This window comes from Lepisosteus oculatus, chromosome 17 (genome assembly GCF_040954835.1).
Source record: "Lepisosteus oculatus isolate fLepOcu1 chromosome 17, fLepOcu1.hap2, whole genome shotgun sequence".
NCBI classification, from domain to species: domain Eukaryota; kingdom Metazoa; phylum Chordata; class Actinopteri; order Semionotiformes; family Lepisosteidae; genus Lepisosteus; species Lepisosteus oculatus.
This window is the reverse complement of record NC_090712.1, coordinates 9,938,646-9,961,268: the sequence shown is the minus strand read 5'-3', so window position 1 is coordinate 9,961,268 and position 22,623 is coordinate 9,938,646. Positions and strand designations below refer to the sequence as shown.

The window sequence follows — 22,623 nt, the reverse complement described above, 5'->3', positions numbered from 1 at the left end:
GTCCGATACTGTGTGTAATTGCTGTGTTATTCTTAAAATAATATTAATAGAATAATAAAGGTCACACTTCAATCAAGTAATTTAAAGACAGGATATACGTATGTACATGATATTTAGTATATTTTGTTAAACGTAGCACAAAGAAACTGGGATATCGAGGTGAACTATGATAGAAAATGACTGCATTTTTGCATTTCCTTAGATTTAGTAAACTGTGGGTAATAAGAAATGCAGTTTGTAAAGTTCAGATGAACCTTAGAACCCGAGAAGCCTTTTAACAACACTTTTTAAAATTAATTAATAATAAAACGTGGCTGCTAAAAGAAGAAGTATAACAAAATATCTCTTGTCCCATATTTATTGCACTTGAAAAAGCGCGCAACGTGAATTCGATTTTTTTTTACCGCATTCCGCCATTAAATGATTTTTGAAGACAACTGGTTTCTTCAATCCTTATTATGGCCAAATTAATATCAAAGTAGAACCAGTCGAATCTTTACAATACATCTGACAGTCATTGTTAAGGGTATGTCAGATCTACACTTCAATTCATTCATTCGTGTATGTTTATCTAACAATTAAATTTACATACCAGTATTTGTAATACTTGAAGCAATTTAGTTTTCGCTCGTTTAATTGCTAGATTGCAAAGTTACTAGGTTGTATTATTTTACACCCACCAGATGAGAGCTGCGTAATATTAGACTATGCATGAGTAAAAAGAACTATCTTTAGTTGCTTGTATATTATGATCATTTCACTAGGCGCTGGCTCTGCAGAAATGTATGTGAAATATTTTATTACTCTTAAGTAAGGTAAATTAATTTTTACTGTTTATCCTTACAGTGGCATTTATTACCTTTAGTCGGAGGAATGGGATATACCTTCAAGAGATTAGTGATAAATCATGTATTTTTAATGAATATCAATAGGAGAAACCCCATGACATAGCTTGCTATCTAATTTGATTAAACTGTGCTTAAGGCAACCATACCTCTCTGGCTAGGGAATAGCGTTATAATGACTCTGAGAGCATTATACCAGGCTGTTGTAATGATTTAATGAACTGCCTATGTATTTAGTTCATTGGCTTTTAAATGATTAGCAGCAACAGAAATGTAGCTCTTGCTGACACGATCTCGGATCTGATGGCAAACTTAAACAACTATGACCTTATAACAAAGTACCATAAGGTTTAGTTAGTGAAGTCGAATAATGTAGGACCCCTGAAGAATCGACAAATGTTGCATACTTGTAATGTAACAAATAGATATCTAGGTCTGTCCAAAGCCTTTTACCAATAACTCAATTGAGTTATAAGAGAACACATTCTCTATTATGTAAGATGTGAAGTTGAGAATCATTAGAGTGTAAATAATAAATGATCAACAAACGCTGTAAACGGAAATGCCACCTTCTTCCCTGACTCGTACGTTTCAATAAGCACTTGGAATAGGTTACTAGAAGAATCAGTCTTAAGGAGAATTGTTACAGGAGAATCAGTCTTGAATAATGCATTCACTGGGAACAGGCATTTACAATTAAGGAGAATTGAAAAACGTTCTGCATAATATCTAGGTTTAAGGGTTAAATGAAAATTAATTTAATGCTGAATATTTTGTATCGAATAGGCTATACGTTTTGTAAGACAAACTGTATAGCTAACTTGACAATAAGCTGATAAAGTATACTAAAGATATCAGTTGGAAATCGTTACCACTTTATTGTAAATAAATACAGCATAATAATTATCATCTTTATTGTTTCAAATAGGCAATTCAATTAAAATGTATTTAACATTATGCGTTACGGGTGCTTGCAATGTTGATCACTGCGTACAAAACCTTTTTCAGCACCATGGACAGCTCGTGTCTCGGTTGTCACTTGTTCAAATCTGGATATCGCCAGACAAGGACTGTAGCCGCGATCCCCTGAAAATCCACAGTCCTAAGAATATTTGATCTGAAAAAAAAAATGCTTTTCTCATCAGCAGGGATATCTTTTACTCAACTTGAAGTGATACAACAATCTGTGCAGCGCTCGACACAAATAAACTGCATGGCTAAAGGGCATTTTTTTAACGATTAGAATCCACCACGATCTGGTGTATGAGCCGTTAGTTACATTTTATCTCGCATATTATTTTAAACGTTGGTTGCATTACTTCAGCTTACAATAATGCATCATAATAAGTTAAATACGTGAACCACAGTAAAACATGAATATTTAATACCTAACTAAAGACGAAAATGTGTGTAATGTGCCATATTCTGAAATATGTTTTTACTATGTTGTATATAGAATTCATCCCTGTGGTATCATCTAACAGTAGGGAGGGAGGTAATGCAGAATCCAGATCAGTGATCAGTGTATACTGCCAGGCAGATGACAAACAGGCCTTGAACTTGCCCAAGAACAGAGAACAGCCTATTTTGGTGAATGATTGTGTTTCCTCCTTCACTGTTCGATCGAACATCTCCCTCACTTCCCTTCTGCCACTTTCATTCAGAACCCATAAGGTGTGAGATGGTTTTCAACTTTACTTATTGGACAATAAACAAACCTGTTTTGTGTGTGTGCATTTTGAAAGCAACGTTTACTGTTACAGAAGTTTTGATTTGCTGTAAGTCATGATTTGAGGACCTGATACATTCTGTAAATAAGTGGAACATATAAATAATGTACTGTATTAATAATGTAAAAGAGAGACAGCTCCTTGCTCTGTATTAGGGTTGATTCTCAAGAAAAGAGTTCGTATTTTCACCATCTCAATAAAGCCATGTTTCAAAATCCATCTTTGTGTGTTCTTTGACCACTGAAGATACTATTTTAATCATTGTAAAATACTGACCCAGGGAATTCCAAAATAATTTGAACATTATAGCTTACAGGACTTAAATTATTTAGATCTTTCTATGTGCAGAATGATACAACACACCTTAAGAAGGCTCCACAGTGAAAACGTTGTGTCTCTTTGCATCATGGAATAAATCTTTACCTGGTCCTTTGCAGTATAAGTCTTTTAATTTGTTTTCACAACCTGCACTAACCTTTTTCCTTTCATGGCATAAATATGTTTTTTTTTAGCAGAAGAAAACACATGGCTTTAAATGACAAGGGTCTTTTTTACTTCACATCACATGACTTTAACATTCTGAATCAATGGAGATAATTGCTTTAACTATGGGATGACCAGAATGGCATTCATTTTTGCATACAGCTTCAATCTGGCTCCTCTGAAAGGTTTTTGGAGATTCCTCTATCTGTTGCAGATCTGCAATACTCTGAACAGCCTTTTGCATTTTTGTCTGTTCTGAAAAGGATTGGGAGGGAATGGAATTCCATGTTCTCTTAGTCATTGAAGTAATAGTTCCAGATTCATGAATGCATTACCAGGCAAATGCTTGTTGAAGTTGAGGAATGAAAACAAAAGAACCGCATTCATACATTTCATTTCATGTCTTTCAAGTCCCATTTCTCTCTTCATACTTTCAAGAAATAAAGGAGGCCAGAAAAATAGAAGATCAAACTAATTAGCTAAATCTCAGCAAAATCCTTTGTTCTTCCTCCTCCACCATTTATTCAGCAACCAATTACAAAGCCCATTCTCCAGCTCTATTATCCCACAATACCTTAAAGGGTAATTGAGGCATTTAAATTGGTAATACTATGCAAATGTTAGCGTACTTTAATGATCATAATTGCCAATCTAAAAAAGATAGATGGCACAGTTTTCATAATCACAGAATCAGCAATCATCCTTAGATATATTTATAAAGAATATCGTCATTGCTAATGGAAGTTGCCACGATCCCTGATGGCTCAGAATCCAGTACAGTTCTGGGAGAGTAATTACACAGACAGCTGGAATTGCTTCACATTAATGATTTCACACACAACACTGATGCATACTCACAGTCAGCTGGAACGGCAGCACTAGTAAATTGACCCCCTATTAAAACACTGAAATGCTTACATAAATTCTTAGTTTGCAATATCTAGATTATTTTTCTCCTTTGGACAAATTTGTTCTTATTCCAAACCTGAATCTAACTGTAAGTAAATTGACCCTGGTGAGAGTAGGATGAGATTTAAGAATGTTGCGTTAAAAAAACATTCAAATGTTTCAAGTAAGCACATTCTAGAGGCCTTTCTGTTGTGATGAATAAGTATCATTAGCAGTAGTACTAGCCAAATAAAAATACATCTGGAGTTCAGTTTGTTTATTTACTGTATTGGTTATCTTCCATGATTTTACAAACATTATTTATGTTCCATTTTAATGCTAAACTATAAAATAACAAGTAATTGGCAATAATGATTGTACAAATTTAACACATTTCCTTGGTTTCTGTAGCAGATAATTTAAAGGCCCCTATAAAACAATTCAAACGGCACCCCAGTAGACTATAGTACATACAGTATACAGAAAAAATAAAATAAGCTATTTTGAAGGCCTTCTGAATAAATGTAAGTTGATTTCATCTATGATTGTATGAGTTTCTTGTTTTTTACTCATTTAAGCTGCATAATATGCAGAACCGTAAGTAGAATTAATGTACAAATGTTTTAAATAAAATTAAGCTTACAAAATAACATTGTAATTTCATTCAGCTAATAACTACAAAATCAGTGCAAAATTAAACATCTAGTTGTATTCTGTCAGACATCATCTTTAAATGTGATTTTAATTTAAATACAACAAATGTAATGTCTTTCGGAAACATAGCCCATATTATGTTTGTACAAATCTATCATATTTACAGAAACTTTGCAAATTGGGTTTAGGTTTTCATCACATCAGTACTCAGATCGGCAAACGGCCATTCCATCCCATCGGATCCACACAGCTATGGACGGCAACTCTGAAACAATTAGGTTATTAAACTCCAACACATTCTCATTCTTTATGAATCACCAAGGAAACTACAGCATTACCCCTTAGATCAAGATCAGGCAGCATTGTACAGCCATAGAATAAATTCCCACATTGACTACATACTGATGAAGACTAGTTTGCCAACACAGGTTAGAAGTCTCTGTTTAAAGAACATGCTAATTTTATGTTCTATGTCCAGCTAATTTTATCACTCCTTTTAGGATGGCCCATATAAATAAAACAATTTTATTATATTTTTTATTGCTTGAAGAATGCTGTGGATTTTCTGCGTTTTTGTTCTTTGCCCCCAAGCGATTGCATCTGACATTTGAAAAGGATTTTCTGATGACTCTACAACAATGGTTTTACAGCCGCAGTCTCCTTATTTAAATAGTTTGAAGGTAGCAGTTGTCACATTTGCTCACCTATCCCCCCTCAGTGTGGAAGGAAGTGTCTGTGTGGACCTGGAAATTAGGTTAAGACAACGACAGCAATCTGCACGTTCTTTTCTAGGCACCCATTAGTTAACACAGTTGGGAATTGATGACTTAGGGGTGTGGACCAGGCATGGAATAGAGAGACAGAGGGAGAAAACAAAAAGACAGGGAGAGAGAAAATCAGCCCACCTTTTACCAGCCAATCATCAAACAATACTAGCCCTCTGAGCCCTCAGACATAGCCATAGGGGTGTCTGAGAAACAAAAGACAGAGTGGGATAAACAACACACCCCGATACTCACCCATTATCAAAAATATTGTCCCTTGGCTGATACCCGTTACATAAGAAGATACTGCAAGAAAAGTTAGAAGTTAGTCGGCCCATCTACCCCCATCTGGTCATTAGTAGTTAATCAATCCCAGATATCAATTCCAGCTGTTTCTTGAAAGAAACCAGGATTCAGGCTTCAACAACATCGCTGACCAGCTTGTTCCACAAGCCCATAGCCCTGTGGGTAAATAAGTGCCTCATGTTCTCAGTTTTATATTCAATTTGTTATTGGGTTTTCAGAAAGAATATTACATGGTACCATATAAAATAATGATCAAATGTGAACAATCACCATGGCATGACAGTACCAGGTCTGTACTTGTATGGGGACTATGTGTAAATACATTTAAAAATGAGAAGAGATTAATTAGGCCTACTGTATATAACCTGAATATACAATATAATGCAGGTTATACACTGTAACTGTAACATTGTAACCAGAAAATATTCATCAAAGAATATTATAAATATTCAGTTTTGAAGTCATCTTTCTGGAAGGTGCCCAGAACTGTAGAAAGATATGAAACATTCCATTATTTTGTGACTATGACTGCAACCTTGAGAAATAATGAAAAAACATTGCTATGAGCAAAAAAACTGTTACACTATTATGACACCTTAATAGTGAAAAATTAGTAAAATTATAACTTTTTAATATATTAAGTAAAATTTGAACCATTTCTTATAATGTATATAATCCTGAAGCAGTACACAATGGATTTGCCTCTTTGTTCGGTATGTGTGTATATGAGTCTGTAATGTGAGTGCACCATTCCACATTAAGTGTGCTAATTATTCCAAAACGATTAAAGTTCCTTTGCTCACATTATACTAAAGCTTTTAATGAACAGTCTGTCCCAGAGTTGTAAAAATGTGCTGAAATATGATATGCTTAAACAACTGCAATGCAAGGCAATGCAACAATGTTCTTAAAAATTAATTTCACTGCCAAAGCCTGGCAAACAACTACCACAGACACAATTGGTAATCAGTTTTGAAATCATTTTTGCATCTTGTTTTTACACTAAATGTTTCTGACATTAGCATTGCAAAAGCAGTAAACATTTTTAATCACTGTGCAACTTTGTTGAAAGACAGGTCTTGAATACTTTTTAGGTACTTACAACATTTTGTTAGAAAAAACACCTGCTCAATGTATAGGTATCTTAAATTGACACTATACCTAGATTTCCTAGTAAAACAAGGACACACAAGACTACCTTCATACTTATGAGACAGCATCCTTGTCATTATGTGAGGTGTGTCTTTTCAAAACAGATGTTTCATTGTTTATGCATTGTTAAGGCCTAATTTACAATATTGTGTGCTCATAAGATCATCACATTAGATAAATGGTAAGACATTGATGCTACAGAATCAGTTTTAAAAAGGTAACAATTTTTGGCTTTAAATGACAGACGTACACCAAAGGGTTTTAACGAAATTGAATATCTTGAGCAGTGGAAAATACTGGGGTCTTGATACAAGTACTTTAAATCGTGAAAAGTATTGATGGGATAACTTCAAGATCTGCTCTGAAACCAACACCTGAGATTAAGAAGAAATACATTTAAAAATGAAACCAGTAAACACTTCCTACACAAAGGACAGTGAAACCGCCCCGTCATGTTGTCGAAGGGTGATTGCTTGCTATACTTTCAGAAACAGATGAACAAGATCCTAATGCCAATACATTACATTACATTATTGGTAATCCAGGGATGTGACTGAAGAAAATGGAACAGCCTTGTTTTCAGCACAAGATTCTGTTTGCATTATTTGCTGTAATTGTTACTAAAAACAGATGTGGCAAAATATCACAGTTTGAAGGGGAGAGCAGTAGCAGTGCTTATAATGTCTCAATGTCTTTCCACCATAATACCAGGAGATTGAGCTGGACCATATTTCTGCGCTGTACAGTAAGGCTTTATGTTGCAGACATCTGAGCTACATACCGTAGGAATTACAAGGACACAGCAAAAAAAGCAAAAAATGCTTGAATTAGGTGCATCATTATTACTTATCCTTTTGTACATTTCTACATGAAAAGAAAACAGATTATCTTCCCAAAGCTCAGACTGAGGAGCACTAAGGTAACCTGGGCTTTTTAAGTTAACTACGTATAACAGTCTGTTGTAAGGGAAATGAACACTTCTCACATGGGGAAAGTATTTAAACTGAACCAGGTACGTACAATTTACATACTCAAGGACACAGCTGATGTTCAAGAACAAGCTTTATGCAGCTGTACCAGGCATGTTTAAAATACATACCACTCAAAAACCACATTTTGTTTCTATGTTATTTAACAGATCCAAACTTTGGAATATTTTACTATGCACTAGTGTTCATACTCATCCAGTACAAAATAAGATTATTTAGGGTACAGACAAGTATGTCTCCAATTTTCATGAAATGTTTCACCGTGTGAATGTGCAGCACTAGTGTTCATACTCATCCAGTACAAAATAAGATTATTTAGGGTACAGACAAGTATGTCTCCAATTTTGATGAAATGTTTCACCATGTGTATGTGCAGGATTAATTGTTTCAGGTAAGACTATAAGCTTGGTTAAGTAAAAAACAATTTCACACAGCTGTTTAACAGAGATCAGTTCTATTGATTTGTAAGACTGTCACAGAATGGTAAGACTGACAATTGAAGAACTAGAATGACCAGCCAGATGTCAGACTTTTCAGCACGTTTAATTTGAAGACAATTACCCTGCCTCCTTGTGACACTTAGAAGTGCAAGAGCTCTAGCAAGACACACTAGGCAGAGAATAATCACCCAGCAGAAACTTTCTAGTCTGCACCCCAAGACTGACTGAGCAAAAGCTGTCACACAATTCCAATGTTTTTATTAGCCATTTTAAAGTGCAAATGTGCACGTGTGTCATCATGGCAGTGCCTGATGAAAATGTTTAGAGTATAACGGCAGACATTCCATGCTTACCTAGCCACACTTGTCACCTGAACATAACTTTGACCAAACAGTCTTGGAACAAACTCAGACTTCAGCCACAGATTTAAACACTTGAAGTCCCAGAATCCTCAGCAGATCATGCTGTTCATGAAGGAAACTCATAAAGGGAAACAGGATAACTCAGTCAGTCATAAAGACACTCCTTTAATTAAACAGCCCTGTGCAGCTTTCTGGCAGTGGTTAGCATTGCTGCCTCACAGGACTAGGACCCTGGCTTCGGTTCTTCGGGTGCTATCTGTGTGGAGTTTGTATGTATTCCCTGTGTTCACGAGGCTTTCCTCCCACAGTCCACAGACATGCCGGTAGGTCAATTGGCTTTTGGGAAAATTGGCCCTGGTGTGAGTGTCTGTGTTTGTGTCCATGTGTTTCCTGTGATAGACTGGCGTTCCATCCAGAGTGTGTCCCGCCTTGCGCCCATTGCTTGCAGGACCCCCATGACCCTGTACTAGAAAACGGGGATAGAAAACGGATGGATGTATAGCTTTATTGCTTTTCAACTATGCACCACCTTACCAAATATAATAAAAGAAACTGAAAACTTCTTTCTTGATCCCACCCATTACCTCATTTATACACTGTTAACCCTGTCACACACTTTAATTGTTCATGCCCATTTACAGATCTTTTCCTTTTCTTATAATGTAATAAGAACATACAATGAAATCCCAAATATAGATCTAAAACTAATTTATATGGCACAAATGATGGTGCCTCTCGGTTACAACTTCTTCCTCATCGTCAGCCATAGTCTTCCTGTGCCGAGAGGTAGGAACTGCTGTAATGGCTGGGATCAAGACAGAGAGCTTCTGGAGTCTGCTTGTGGATCTGTGACAGGATATGTTGATGAATATACATTAATGGCCTACTTTTGTCTTACAGGTGTAAAATATGTGGAAGACCCATGAAAGGAGACATGTTTTTTTAAAGTTATTACACTGCAGTTTGTGTGGGCTGTGCAAATTACACCAATAAACATACAAAAAAATTGTAAACCAAACCGAACCTTGGGCCTTACTTTAAGAAAATGTTACAAAGGAACATGAAGCAATACAACTGATATTTCCAGACAGGTTTCTATTTATATTATGAATCAAGAGCTACATTTAAAATGTGTACCATACTTCACACTGGTATGCATCCAGTAGCAAAAACGTTTCTTCTTAAAAAATGACAAAGAGAAAGCATTCCACAACGGATGAAAATGCATCACTGGCAATCACACACACACAAAATGTTTTTCAGGTTTTGAAAACTGCTCTCTGTTTCCCCTTTGGCCCTTTGGAGTTAAATTCGCGCGGTGGCTCACGGGATAGACTGTTGCCGGTGGGCGCCATATTGGAGTGCAACTATTGTTATAAATAGGGACGAAGGAGGCTGCTGCTTGCTGAGTGTACATGTTTTCAAGAATTTCGTCATAGATCTGTACAGAGAAAGCTCCATAAGGGGTCATGAGAGAAATGTCAGCGTAAGTAGTTTAAGATAACGCTTTTACTGTTAACATCCACCTGGAATTTAGGTTTATTTTGAAAGTTGCTGAAGGGACGGCTCCATATCTTCTTGAGAATACGGATTAGCTAAAGGCCTGCCAGTGTTTACAAGTGAACAGGTTTATAGTTTTGTTCTTAAGAATGTCTCAGTTTTTAGAGAAAAGTAGCCCTTTTACTCCGAGAAACGTTTCGGGTCTTAGTATGAATGCTATTCGGTTCCGTATAGCGGGATTAGTGAGATTCAGTTTCCGTTTTAAATATGTGTTGCAACATCCTATGTCCAGGTGAAGCAATTACAGTCGCTTTTTCAAACTTTGACAAAATCTTATGTGAGCTGTTTTGACGTGAGTTTTGTTAGAATTTCGTGTTGATCGTTTATTGATGATACGCTTGGCATTGCAGTAGCTGCTGGTGCTGCTTTGACCCCGATTTCCTGTACTTCGTGTTCTTGTTATTTCGTGTCGCTTTACCACAGCTGTGGTAATCTGTCATGTTACTAAGTGGGTTAAAAAAAACGAAATAGTGCGGTTTGATATAACGATGGAACAGAAGCTGCTCTCAGACCTACGATAAAGTTTGAATATCCGACGACTTGTCAAGTCAAAGCTTCTGACGGAAAAGGGTGGGGGTGGGGTCTTTATTCGCATTTTTCTGTCTCGTCGAGTTTTTAAGTTGTTTAAGTTGTTCCCGAGATCTAAATCCTATCTTCTGCAAGACTGTATTGTTTTATTGGCAATGCACTTAAAAGTTTTGACACGTTCTCAATATTGACCTTTGGGTCTTTGTTTATAACACGACCAACTCCGGTTTAGTTGGTATGGGGTAAACTTGATCAATAGCAGTAATCGATTCACCTTCAGATGATGGCCTGGGTGCCGACACCCCTGAAGAAGGCTCCACGGCCGAAACGTTGTGTTCTTTCTTCTTTTTTTCAGCATGGAATAAACCTATTACGTGTTCACATTTTGTCTGCCTAATAATTATGGAGCATAACGGTTCACGTTTACTTTTCCTTGAGTAGTACTTTCTAACATGATTCATATCACTGCATATTTACCAATACCTTATCTTAGCGTTTTGTAGGGTCGTTGATGGAAAGATGTGTACAAAAACCCAGTTTTAAAATATTTAGTTAGAAATGTGGTATTTCACAATGTAACACAACTGCATGGAGATAAAGTATTGAAAAACTTTTTTACCTTTTATCGCAGTAGTAACTTTGCATTGGGGCGGCAGCAGCCTCAAAAACATTATGGAATCACTTCTTCAATCAGTCTGGCTTTTCCCAGAGAGATTGATTACATTTACACACAAAAACTGATTGAAGCCATGAAGCCTTTTGGGGTGTTTGAGGAGGAGGAAGAGCTTAATCACAGGTAACACTTCATTTTTATAAACGTTTGTTCTTGTCATTCAAACTTTTTTCCCCACAGGAGCAACTGCAAAAGGGTCACTGTAGATAAAATGTGTTTCTTTGGCCATCTGCTATTGGCAATAATTCTGTTAATCGCAATGAAGATCTTAAAGTATTGTGAAACCTCTCGGTAGAAGTAATATCGGATCCGATTAATTGCATTTTTCATGGCTGGCATTTTCTAATAAAGGTGGGTAGCTGCGTCAGCATGCGTAGGCTGCAAAGGAACAAGTAATAGGTTTATTCCATGCTGAAAAAAAGAAGAAGAAAGAGAACACAACGTTTCGGCCGTGGAGCCTTCTTCACCTGAAGAAGGCTCCACGGCCGAAACGTTGTGTTCTCTTTCTTCTTCTTTTTTTCAGCATGGAATAAACCTATTACTATTTTCTAATAAATACATCCTGCAAATCTGAATCACTTCAGTTTCTGCTGATTAAGCTTGTTTACCATTGAAAGTATATACTGTGCATGTTCAATTCCAATTAACCTTGGTGAAAGATGAGATAGCCTGCATATAACTTCTGTACCATGCATAGACCTATGACAAAGGTTGACCTATGTCAAAAGTTTGGATCAGTCGTGTTGTAACGGTCCTAAGCACAACTGTGTTTTTGTAACTAAACCAAATGTTTCCGAAATCGAGAGTAATTCAGGAGTAAATTATTTGTTATATGATATTCCATTGGTTTTAAACCCTGTTATTGCACATTTTGCATTGCAGATTGGTTGTTTTAGGCAAGTTGAATTCTCTGGTTAAGGAGTGGATTGCTGAAATAAGTGAAAATAAAGTAAGTTACCCAAGTCCTGATAGTAATTTTTACCACTATGTTCTTATTTATTAAAGCTGAGCCTTTATCTGTGTGCTCTTCATTAAACAGTGCTGTACATGTCCAATAATATTGATTGCTTAGTTTTTTAATTTTCTACTGTTAATCTGCCTTCTTATAAGTCAACTTTATTTATGCTGAAATATATTAAATCTTTGTAATCTGTCAGGTCTGACTGATGCAGTTTCATGTTTCTCTTGCAAGTGTTTTATAGAGGTCTGCAAATGTTAAATGTTTTGCCATTTTGGTTTTCTTTTAGAATCTTCCGCATTCAGTAATTGCAAGTGTTGGTGGAAAAATTTTTACTTTTGGATCATACAGACTAGGAGTACACACCAAAGGTATGCCACTTGTTTTGTTGCCTAGGCTGTGGCATAAGTAATGAAAGCTATTTTCAATGTATGTGAGCAGCATGCTCTTCTTGGTAACCGACAACCTCCATACTGAAGCTGACGTGTGTGCCTGGATAGTGAATTTCCAATAAGGGGTCTCAAACCAAACTTGCTCCATTGCCGTTGAACTCTATTACAGTAGCTGATGATGCTGCCGCAGCATGAGGCAAACATTCCTTTGCAAGCTCCAAATGCACACTCCTCAGCACCATCAGTTTGGATTGGTGATTGCAGAGCATATCCATACACTGGAACTGTCTTTTCAATAAGTGCTGGCATTGACTGACTAAGAAGGCTAGTATTTTCTGATATTGGCAAGGGAAGGCTTTGGCTGCCTGAGAATGAGGGTGTTTTAAGAATTGTGACCTCTAAAGTGAAACTAAACTGATCCGTTGTGTTGACCTCATACCAACATTACTGCATGGGTCTGAAACATGAACAGTGTACATTAAAAGCATAAGTGGACTGTAGTTGTTTCATGTATGACACTTTCTGCAAAATGACATTTAATGTAGTAGGACAGATACCAAGATTAGCATTTTCTTACGTGCGAGTATCGCAAGCATCAAAGATCAACCACCATCAGTGTTGTTAGGTTTTATCTAGTCAACTGGATGTTCAATGACGGGACCTTCTTTGAGATCTCCTCTCGTACTAAAGGACAAGTATTGCAGAGGTGATGTAAAAACTTAAAGATGTCAGCCATGGATGCAGATCTTCTAGCAGTTGTTCAAGATGGAAGTAGTACAGTTGGTCAGGATTAAAAACTGGCGAGTATCTATTGAGTCTCTTCTAGAGGACCTCCAGAAATAAGGTTCTATGCATGTTCTTTTTTTTTATAAAAAGGAGGTCTTGCTTAATTTCTTTGAACAAGCACCAACGATAATAGGTACATTCTCGCATACATTAAGGTATATTCTATATATTTGGAAGGCATTGATCCAGTTCCTAAAAGGTACCTTTACCCTCCAGGAGATTCTTTACTGAAGTAAAGGAAGGAGGACAGATGTAGGTAACAGCTCTCCCCTAGCTTACTTTCTCAATGACGGCAACAGGCTTTTATTTTTGAAGATGAGCAAAATGTCCATACAGAAACTTAATTGTTTGTGATTCATTAGTAATGGTTTTTGAATATGTGATACAAAATCAGACAGCTTAGACAGTTTTATTTTCTTTATTAGTTTACTTTGGCATTGGCAAAGTCACTCCAGTGAACATAATAATCACCCATAAAACAACAAAGTGGACAGGCAGTCTGTTATACTAGCATTTACAAGGCAAAGTCTGATTGCACTAGCATCAGGTAGGCTTTTTTTTGTTTGTTTTTCAGGGGCTGATATTGATGCCCTGTGCGTTGCTCCTCGCCATGTGGAGAGGGTAGATTTCTTTCAGTCATTCTTTGAGAAACTAAAACAACATGAAGAAATCAAAGATTTACGGGTAAGCATTCAAAGAATATGGATCATATGGTCATTAAGTACTTTTAATCATATTAGGTGCATTTTCCTTAATGTAGTCAATTTTAGGAACAGACCACAGTCAGTTGTACTTCCAGGTATATGTATTAATATTGTTTTCTTTACAGGCTGTAGAAGATGCATTTGTACCAGTTATTAAGTTTAAGTTCGATGGGATTGAGGTAAGAATGTTGTTTTTTTTTTAAATTGCGCAACTAAATTTTCCAAAGTGAACAATCCTCCTAAATGTGTAGTTTAATATTGGTAATGAAACTTGTGATCTTGTGATTTAGGCAATTCACTAGCATCTCAACAGCCATTCAAAAGGATGCGCAAGTTTATCATTAAAATAAGGATTTCAGCAAAGTTAAGCCTTATTTAATATGCAGCCTGCTAGTGGCTGAAAAATGTGTAATACTTCTGTTATTTGATTCTTTTTAGATCGATCTTTTGTTTGCAAGGCTAGCTTTGCAATCCATTCCAGACAATCTTGACCTTAGAGGAGACTCCCACTTGAGAAATCTTGATATAAGATGCATTCGTAGCTTAAATGGTGAGTTTTTTACTCCAAGTTCCAAACGGCTAAACAGACTTAAGTCAGTTTGCCCACTGTTAATAGCTGGTATCCAGTTGTTGTAGTATTTAGGCTCTGTTGTTCAACATCATTTGGGTGGCTTGGGTGTGGTGCTTCATAGTTTTAATTGCATTGTCAAATCTATAAATTTAAGATTAAGTTTAGTCTCTCCTTTAAGTTGAACCACTGTTGCTTTGCATACTTGACAAAGCCATTTAATATATTAAAGCAGGCTATTGGTTGTCCTCTGATGGAGCAACATATGCCAGTGATTTTTGCTAAGCAAATTGCCTAACATAAACAAAAATACAAAATGCTAGAAAATCTGTGTATAGACCATAGGTATATGTATTGAGGAGAAATCACTTTTGCGGTTTCCACTGACCTGTAATTTATCTTAATAGGTTGCAGAGTCACAGATGAAATTCTATATCTGGTACCAAACAAAGAGAATTTCAGGTTGACCCTGAGAGCCATCAAGCTATGGGCAAAGCGTAAGTAAGCAATAGATAAGAATGTCTGAAAACCTTAGGACTGTCCTTTTTTTAAATGTGCACTAACTTTAAATCCCTGTCTAGGCCGTGGAATTTACTCCAATATGCTAGGGTTTCTTGGTGGAGTCTCCTGGGCAATGTTGGTAGCAAGAACATGCCAGTTGTATCCAAACGCAGTGGCAGCAACTCTGGTGCACAAGTTCTTCTTGGTCTTTTCAAAATGGTGAGTAATAACTGTTTTTGGTTGCATTTTGTATGAAAGCTCTGTTTTTTTTTTCAACATTAATGAGAGTATGAAGTAGTAATTTTACTTGGATTTTCATAAGTACAGAGAAGTTAGAGGTTTTTTTCTTGTTGTACTATCGGGTTTCCATTATAATGTAATAGAAGTGCAAGCCTTGCAATGCTCAATTTGTTAGTGTTGAGTACAACATACAAGCTAAATCCCAGATTATTACTTATAGTAGATATTGTATATGAAGCAAAATGCATATTAAGCAGGTAAACCTGATAATTGTGTGTTAAAATGAGACCACAAATACTGTTGATAAAATGAAGCAGCTGCAGAATGCCTACAAGTGTGATGGAGAAGGTGCATTGTAATGCAGCACCACTGTTTGCTTGCCATTCTACAGATTGTTTTTAATAAACTACAGTAATTAAACAGCTTTTCTTTGCATTTTCACTACTAGGAAGGTGCTTGTAAAACTATATGAAGTGCAATGCAAAAACATGTCAGAATCAAGATAAGAAGCTAGTTTAGGTTTTATTTGAAATACAAAGTAATAATACTAGGTGATTGTTTGGGTTACAACTTTTGTGAATCTCCAGAAATGATTGCATAGGTTCTGTGACCAAGCAAAACACAGAACATATCTATGCTACCAGGTAAACACTACACAGGTACCATCTCTTAATTTGAACTGTTCCATTATGATGTTTTTTTTTTCAGGGAATGGCCCAATCCAGTGCTCTTGAAACAGCCTGAAGAGAGCAACCTAAATTTGCCAGTCTGGGATCCACGGGTAGGTATCGGGCTGAGAATAATGGATTGGATTTCTTGATTTATTTGTAATAGTGGTTAACATTATTCCTTTTATTACAGGTTAATCCCTCTGACAGATACCACCTGATGCCGATCATAACGCCCGCCTATCCACAGCAGAATTCAACATACAATGTGTCCACTTCCACTCGGACAATAATGAGCGAAGAGTTTAAAAATGGTAATTAATAGAATTCAGTGGTCATATTGTCCTGTGCTTCTCCCACTTTTCTGTTGAACTGCTGTTACCATTTCTGTATTGAGCAATTGAGACTCATTCGTGAGACTGGCTTCCTGTATATTTTTTCTATTGCAGCCACTGAATGTTTGCAGTAAAAGCTTTTTGTCTAAGGCAATATTTCTTACATGCTTTCAACAGGTCTCAGCATAACTGATGAAATACTCCAGGGTAAAGCTGAATGGTCAAAGCTTTTTGAACCACCTGCCTTCTTCCAAAAGTACAAGTATGTATATAATAATGTTTTGCAATGTTGAGAACCCTCTTATTCATTTTAAAGATAATTAGATTGTAGATCAGTGTACTTGAATGTCTTCTGAAATTTAAGTTGAAATGGTAATTGTATACAGTATGCTGATTAAATGGCTTTTCTTTTTTAGACATTATATTGTCTTGACAGCCAGTGCATCAACAGAAGAGAACCACTTGGAGTGGTAAGTTTATAGTTTTGTGCATTATAGAAGTCAAAAATGATTTAATTCTGTAGTGATTTTAGGTTCTTTAAGGAGGTGGATGTCTGGCTTTTGCAATAAGATACAATGCTTTCTGATTTCTCAAATTTGTTTTGCATCCAAGCATGTATATTTTTTTGACACAGTCTTACAAAAATGTATCAACAATACAAATAAGCATTACAAGAAAACCAAATATTACACAAGACATCAACCTATAGATGGCCATTATACATCCTTCATCCTGGAATCCACACAGCTTACCAGAACCTGTACGTCTTTTTCCACGCAATTGCCCAAAGCCCCTGTATACTAATGGTTGATTTCCCACAGATATTTTGGTCCTGTTCTCATAAAACAGCGCCCAAGCCAAACTGTTTACTCTGTATCCGTTATCGTCTGGAAGACGGGCTTGACGGATGCTCTGCACTGAGATTCTTACTGCGGTTTTTGATGATGCAGCTGTAATAAGTTGTGAAATTATATCAGCCTTCCATTTTCAGGATTGGTCTTGTTGAATCCAAGATCCGAGTTCTTGTCGGAAACTTGGAGCGCAACGAGTACATCACACTTGCACATGTAAATCCACAGTCTTTTCCTGGGTCCAAGGAGAGTCATAATGAGTGAGTCAATATTTGATTTACAGCTGTTTGTCAGATCTAGTGTGCGTTAACAAATTACTTTTGTATGCAATTCACAGAATACAAAACTATTGTGTACTTGTAATCTTTTTCAAGTATGTAGTAGTTAATGTAGGAATGGTGCGGAGGTCGCAATTACAATTTTAAGTTACTCCGTATAAATATGCGTATTATATTAGATCGCACTGTCTGATGGGAATTTTACTTTTGCTCAAAATTGTTTTACTTACAGATTTGTCAATGAAGCAGTGTTGCTTTCCTTTAGCATGGAGCTCTTTTAATTCAGTGTTCTTCCTCCAGGTTAAAATGATGCAAGTACTGTAGTCGTTACACAAGCGGCTTTACTATTACTTAGATAATTTTCAGAAGTTGCTGTTCAATTTTTGCTATGCTCCTGATCAAAATATTTGTGGTTTCAGAATGGAGTTAACTCCTGTTTTAGCTTTTCTAATTATAGTACATTAAAGATGTTTCAATGCCTATACTTTATGACCCAAGTACAGAAGAGTCCAAATAAACAGAGCTTCACATACAAGCAATATTCTTTTCTCATTTACTTTTAAAGTTTTAGTAGGTTTTCAAGCTACAGATAATGGTTAGGTTTTTGTTTTGGAATGATTTGTTAGAATGGTTAAATTTTTCAAAATATTTAATTGCTAATATCTTGAAGGTACTTCCAATTTAAGGTGAAATGATTGATCCTTAAAACATTTTGGGCTTCAAATCATAATGTTTTTTAGACTAAAATGGTTGAATATAAAGGTTGCAACGCTATCAATTCCCACTAGAGGGCCATATAATGTCGCTTTTTTACTTTGATAAGAACATAAAGGATTGTTAAATCAGTTGTTTAGATCCTGGAATTTATACGTTTACAAGACCATCTTCACTTTGCAGGGACCTATGATTTACAATTTTAAAATGGTCATAAAAAACTTCTGAAATTGTTTTTCAAGGTTTTACATTTATAAATTCTTTTCCAGAAATGACTTTGTCTCAATGTGGTTCATTGGTATCATCTTTAAAAAAGTTGAAAATGCAGAAAGTGTAAACATTGACCTGACGTATGATATCCAAGCATTCACTGATACTGGTAGGCTCTTCAAATTTTTAAAACTATTTATGTATTGGTATATATTGTCTTCCCCCACATGGAATAATGTTTTGTTAAGCAGTTTTAAATACTTGTGACATTATGACAAAGCTCTCATACACTTAAATGCAGATTTGTTTTGCCAAATATCAGTTTTGATCTTTGTCAGAATTTTTATTGAAATGCATTTGTCAATGAGTAATGAAGTTCCTGTTTTTAACCTTAGCCAAGTACTTTTTCATCCTATTAAAAGGTAGTAGAGCCTTTTGCATAAACAATAGCTTTACCTGTATTAAATGAAAGCTGATTTAAAAGGAATATTAAAACTTCTCTAGGACTTACCAGGTTGTTGCCCTTGTAATTATTTCACCTGTGGTTGTCACAAGCCACATTTTTCAACATAAAATTATTTATCTTAATTTGTAAGCTGCTTAACTGGGACCTTCATTTGCAGCAGGTTCTTATAAATGCTACCTCTTAATTGTTAGGCTTTGTCTAATGCAACCCCATTAATGTTTACCTAAGGTTGTTCAGATGAACCAATTTAATATACAGTTTAACAATGTTAAGGGAAATCAGATCAACTTTTTATCTTGTCTAACATGTTTTTCACAGTATACAGGCAAGCAAATAACATCAACATGTTGAAGGATGGTATGAAGATTGAAGCAACCCATGTGAAAAAGAAGCAGCTTCATCAGTATCTGCCTCCAGAGGTTCTGCAGAAGAAGAAAAAGGTATCCTGTCACGTCTTCTTTTTCTTGTTTTGTCACTTTCATTCTAGAGTATCTGACTTTGTTTTTCTTAAAATACCAGAGCATAGCCGAAATTAATCGTGCCTCAGATGGAGGAGGATCAAAACGTTTGTCGTTGGATGGAAACCCATTAGACAGCTCCAGAGATACTGATTCTGGGACACCTTTTAGCTCTCCTACCCCTGCAAGCAACCCTCCTAAACCAGCTAATACAGAGAACAAGTAAGTGGTTTTCAAAAGTGGAGCTTTTTAGTTTGTTATACTGCTTATGTTTTATGAATTATCAATGAACCATATCTACATTTTATCCAATACAACTGATTTTTTTTATGCCCATATAGTATTACACCAAACAAAACTGTTCCTGCCTCAAACAGCAATACATCAAACAAAGCTTCAACTTCCTTGTTTATGGATGGTTTGCCAGCCATTGATGTTTCTCCAAAGCCTGAACAAGGAATGTGCATTCCTGTCATAGGATCAAGTAAGTTTTAATAGTATTTAATTTTTGTATTGTAATGACAAAGAAAAACGCCGTAATTTAATCTGTATTTTTTATTTAGAACCTGCGCTGATTCCTGCCGGTAGTACCATCCCTACAGTTGTAGGCAGGAACGTTATTCCTCGATTGTCACCAAACAGCCAACCTCCCCATCAGCTGCCTAATGGAGTTGCAAATGTAACCATTAATGGTAGTGCCCCCAAAAGACCACACTCTCCTTCCCTGGAGGAATCGCCAAAGCGCCTCAAAGACACAGAAAAGGTGACTTCATTTGCACTTTAAATGAATGAAGATATTTTTAGTTCTAAGGTATAAGGGAACCTTTGATTTAAGGGATCTTTGGCATGTAGTTTCTGGAAAATGTTTCACTTAATGTGAAAATAATTGGGGGGGCTTCATAGAGATCTGTTAAAACGTGAAATGTCACACACTCCTCTTTTCTACAGCTTATGTTCTCTGATGATTGTGCATTTAAAGAACCTTTCACATCTGCAAGCGATGGGCAAGATCAAGTTGATGGTCAGGTAAGGGTAAGTATAAGCAGTGTTTGACTCCTTGCTGCTGGTGTGTACTCTGCCATATTTATGCCATGTTGCAAATATGCAAGACTGAAGAGACAAGCTCAAGACTCAGGTGGTCTGCACATATTTAAAAAAAAACTGGACTTGGTAATTATGTAGAGCTTTTTGCCTTGTTTTAATTGTACACCCAGATTTTCTAAATGCTGTTTTTAATAAAATGGCAAATCTGAGATCTCCCTGGTGGCCTTACTAGAACTGTAGCTACTGTTCCTAACATTCTTAATTTGCTGCTTTTGTAACAGGAGAGACTTAGTGGAGTTAAGCCTATGCCAATTCCAACCATTGACACTTCAAGATCCCAGGTACAGTTAATTAAAATCCATGTGTCTGGATCACGCTAAACACTTGAAGCACTCTGCTTCTTTCAATCTTTTATCACTGGATTGCAGCGTGGTGTAAAATTTGTATAATGTACTAAAGCCGCCATATTTCAAGCCTTTGTATTTAGTGTTTCTTTCGAGAAAACTGTAAGTAACTAGGTAATGTTGCTTTTACGATGTTTGACCTCTTTGCTTTTTATTAACCACATATATTGTGAAGTGAACGTCTTTCACAAACCTGAATGGCCATTTAACTTGTTCAGAAATTAAAGGCAGACATCAAGGTCGCATAAAAAAGTGAAATGAAAAATACATCAAAACTGTGAAACAAATACACGCACATCCCTGTATATGGTCTTTGCTCTTGTATGTTTCACAGAGACTGTCCAGTAAGGAGTTACCAGATGCATCATCACCCTTGCCTACCAGTAATCTACGTGTTGTAAAAAACTCCATCAGGCTGACCCTAAACCGATAACATCACTATCTCTCTCCAGGTAATTCATTTTGTATATTGATATTACATCTGTTTACTTTTAAAATGCTCTTTTGGCTACCCCCTATTGCCCAAAAATGTTTTGGATCTGCGATTGCCTACAGTAAATGTTCTTGTTGATCAAGAGGTGTTTTCTGCCTGCGGACATTTGCAGTCGTTTCCTGGTAATCCGAAATCTACTGAATCAAGACCACTGGAGAAACTTTTTTTTAATTGCCTTAATGTTAAATTGCATACTTGTAGATATGTATATAATTTTGAAATTACTGTAAATCTTTTTTGAAATGCCTAAACTGTAGTTTTTAATAATGGAAAAAAATGTAAAAAAAAATACTGTATTGTTTTGTTGTGTATAAGATTTGCAGCTGTTACTGTTAGAATCAGTCCTGGCAAATTTTCAGAAATCTGTTTGATTGTTTCTGCTCCTCTAATCAATGCAGATTTACAAGCGGTTACTTAGTGTCATTACCATCTGGAATACACTAGGTCAGACTTACTCAAATGGATCATGCCTTGCTGCCTAGATGGATCAGCTGATTTTTTTAAGGATGCATGCCTCCTATGGAGGCTCTATAGAAATACATATTTCTTTTGGAAAACATTTTTGGAAGTAGTCATAACTTGACCTTGTAGAATGGTATGACTAGCTCCATATCTGCTGAGGTTAGATGTACAGAAACAGTTTAAATGTATTCATTCTTGGGGTTCTTATTTCTATCCACCTTCATACTGTGTATTTTTTTTTATGTAATGGATTTAGTTTTTCTCATGACCATCTAACTGTCAAAGCCTATGCAGACTTTGGTTATCACTCCTCTTAAAATGCAAAGTGATAAGTGTAATCCACTTGGTTTGTTTTTTTTTTGTAGGACAAGTTGTATCTGAAAGGGTATTTTTGTAAGTAGTGTTTGAAATTGCCATATTTGAAATAAGAACAAAAATCCATAAAAACCCCAGAACTGTGTCCTTGTCTTCCTTTCTGAAATGTTTTCTCAATTCTTATAAATGCATTTTTTTTTCCTGTTTCATACTATTTAATGTATTTGTTCTAAAGAACAAGCACATTGAAAAGGTCTTATTCACTGAGATGGCATATTTAGGCAAACATCATGTCAGGCGTTCATACTCTGAATAACCTAACCTTTTCAGAAATCCTAAAACAAAACTAGGTCACTAACTTGAAAGTAGTCACTTGCAGCAGATCTTTATAGTCCTTTTAAT

The 22,623-nt window shown here is 36.1% G+C and overlaps 1 protein-coding gene across 5 annotated transcripts; it reads left to right on the top strand.

The window, feature by feature from the left end:
• The first annotated feature begins 9,965 nt into the window (after nt 1-9,965).
• papolg (poly(A) polymerase gamma) lies at nt 9,966-22,361 on the top strand. 5 transcript variants are annotated; one of them, XM_015363254.2, is made up of 23 exons: nt 9,966-10,099; nt 11,333-11,497; nt 12,257-12,323; nt 12,622-12,703; nt 14,085-14,194; nt 14,340-14,393; nt 14,653-14,764; nt 15,190-15,279; nt 15,364-15,502; nt 16,232-16,304; nt 16,385-16,505; nt 16,704-16,788; nt 16,943-16,996; nt 17,518-17,637; nt 18,639-18,748; nt 19,364-19,485; nt 19,565-19,725; nt 19,845-19,987; nt 20,067-20,266; nt 20,452-20,535; nt 20,829-20,888; nt 21,286-21,403; nt 22,272-22,361. In XM_015363254.2, exons 1-22 carry the CDS (start codon nt 10,083-10,085, stop codon nt 21,382-21,384), a joined length of 2,268 nt encoding a protein of 755 aa, XP_015218740.2. In that variant the 5' UTR covers nt 9,966-10,082; the 3' UTR covers nt 21,385-21,403; nt 22,272-22,361. The 5 variants fall into 5 exon arrangements, with proteins under 5 accessions (XP_015218740.2, XP_015218739.2, XP_015218738.2 ...); XM_015363253.2 differs by having other exon boundaries at nt 21,528-22,361; XM_015363252.2 differs by having other exon boundaries at nt 21,286-22,361.
• Nucleotides 22,362-22,623: the final 262 nt, after the last annotated feature.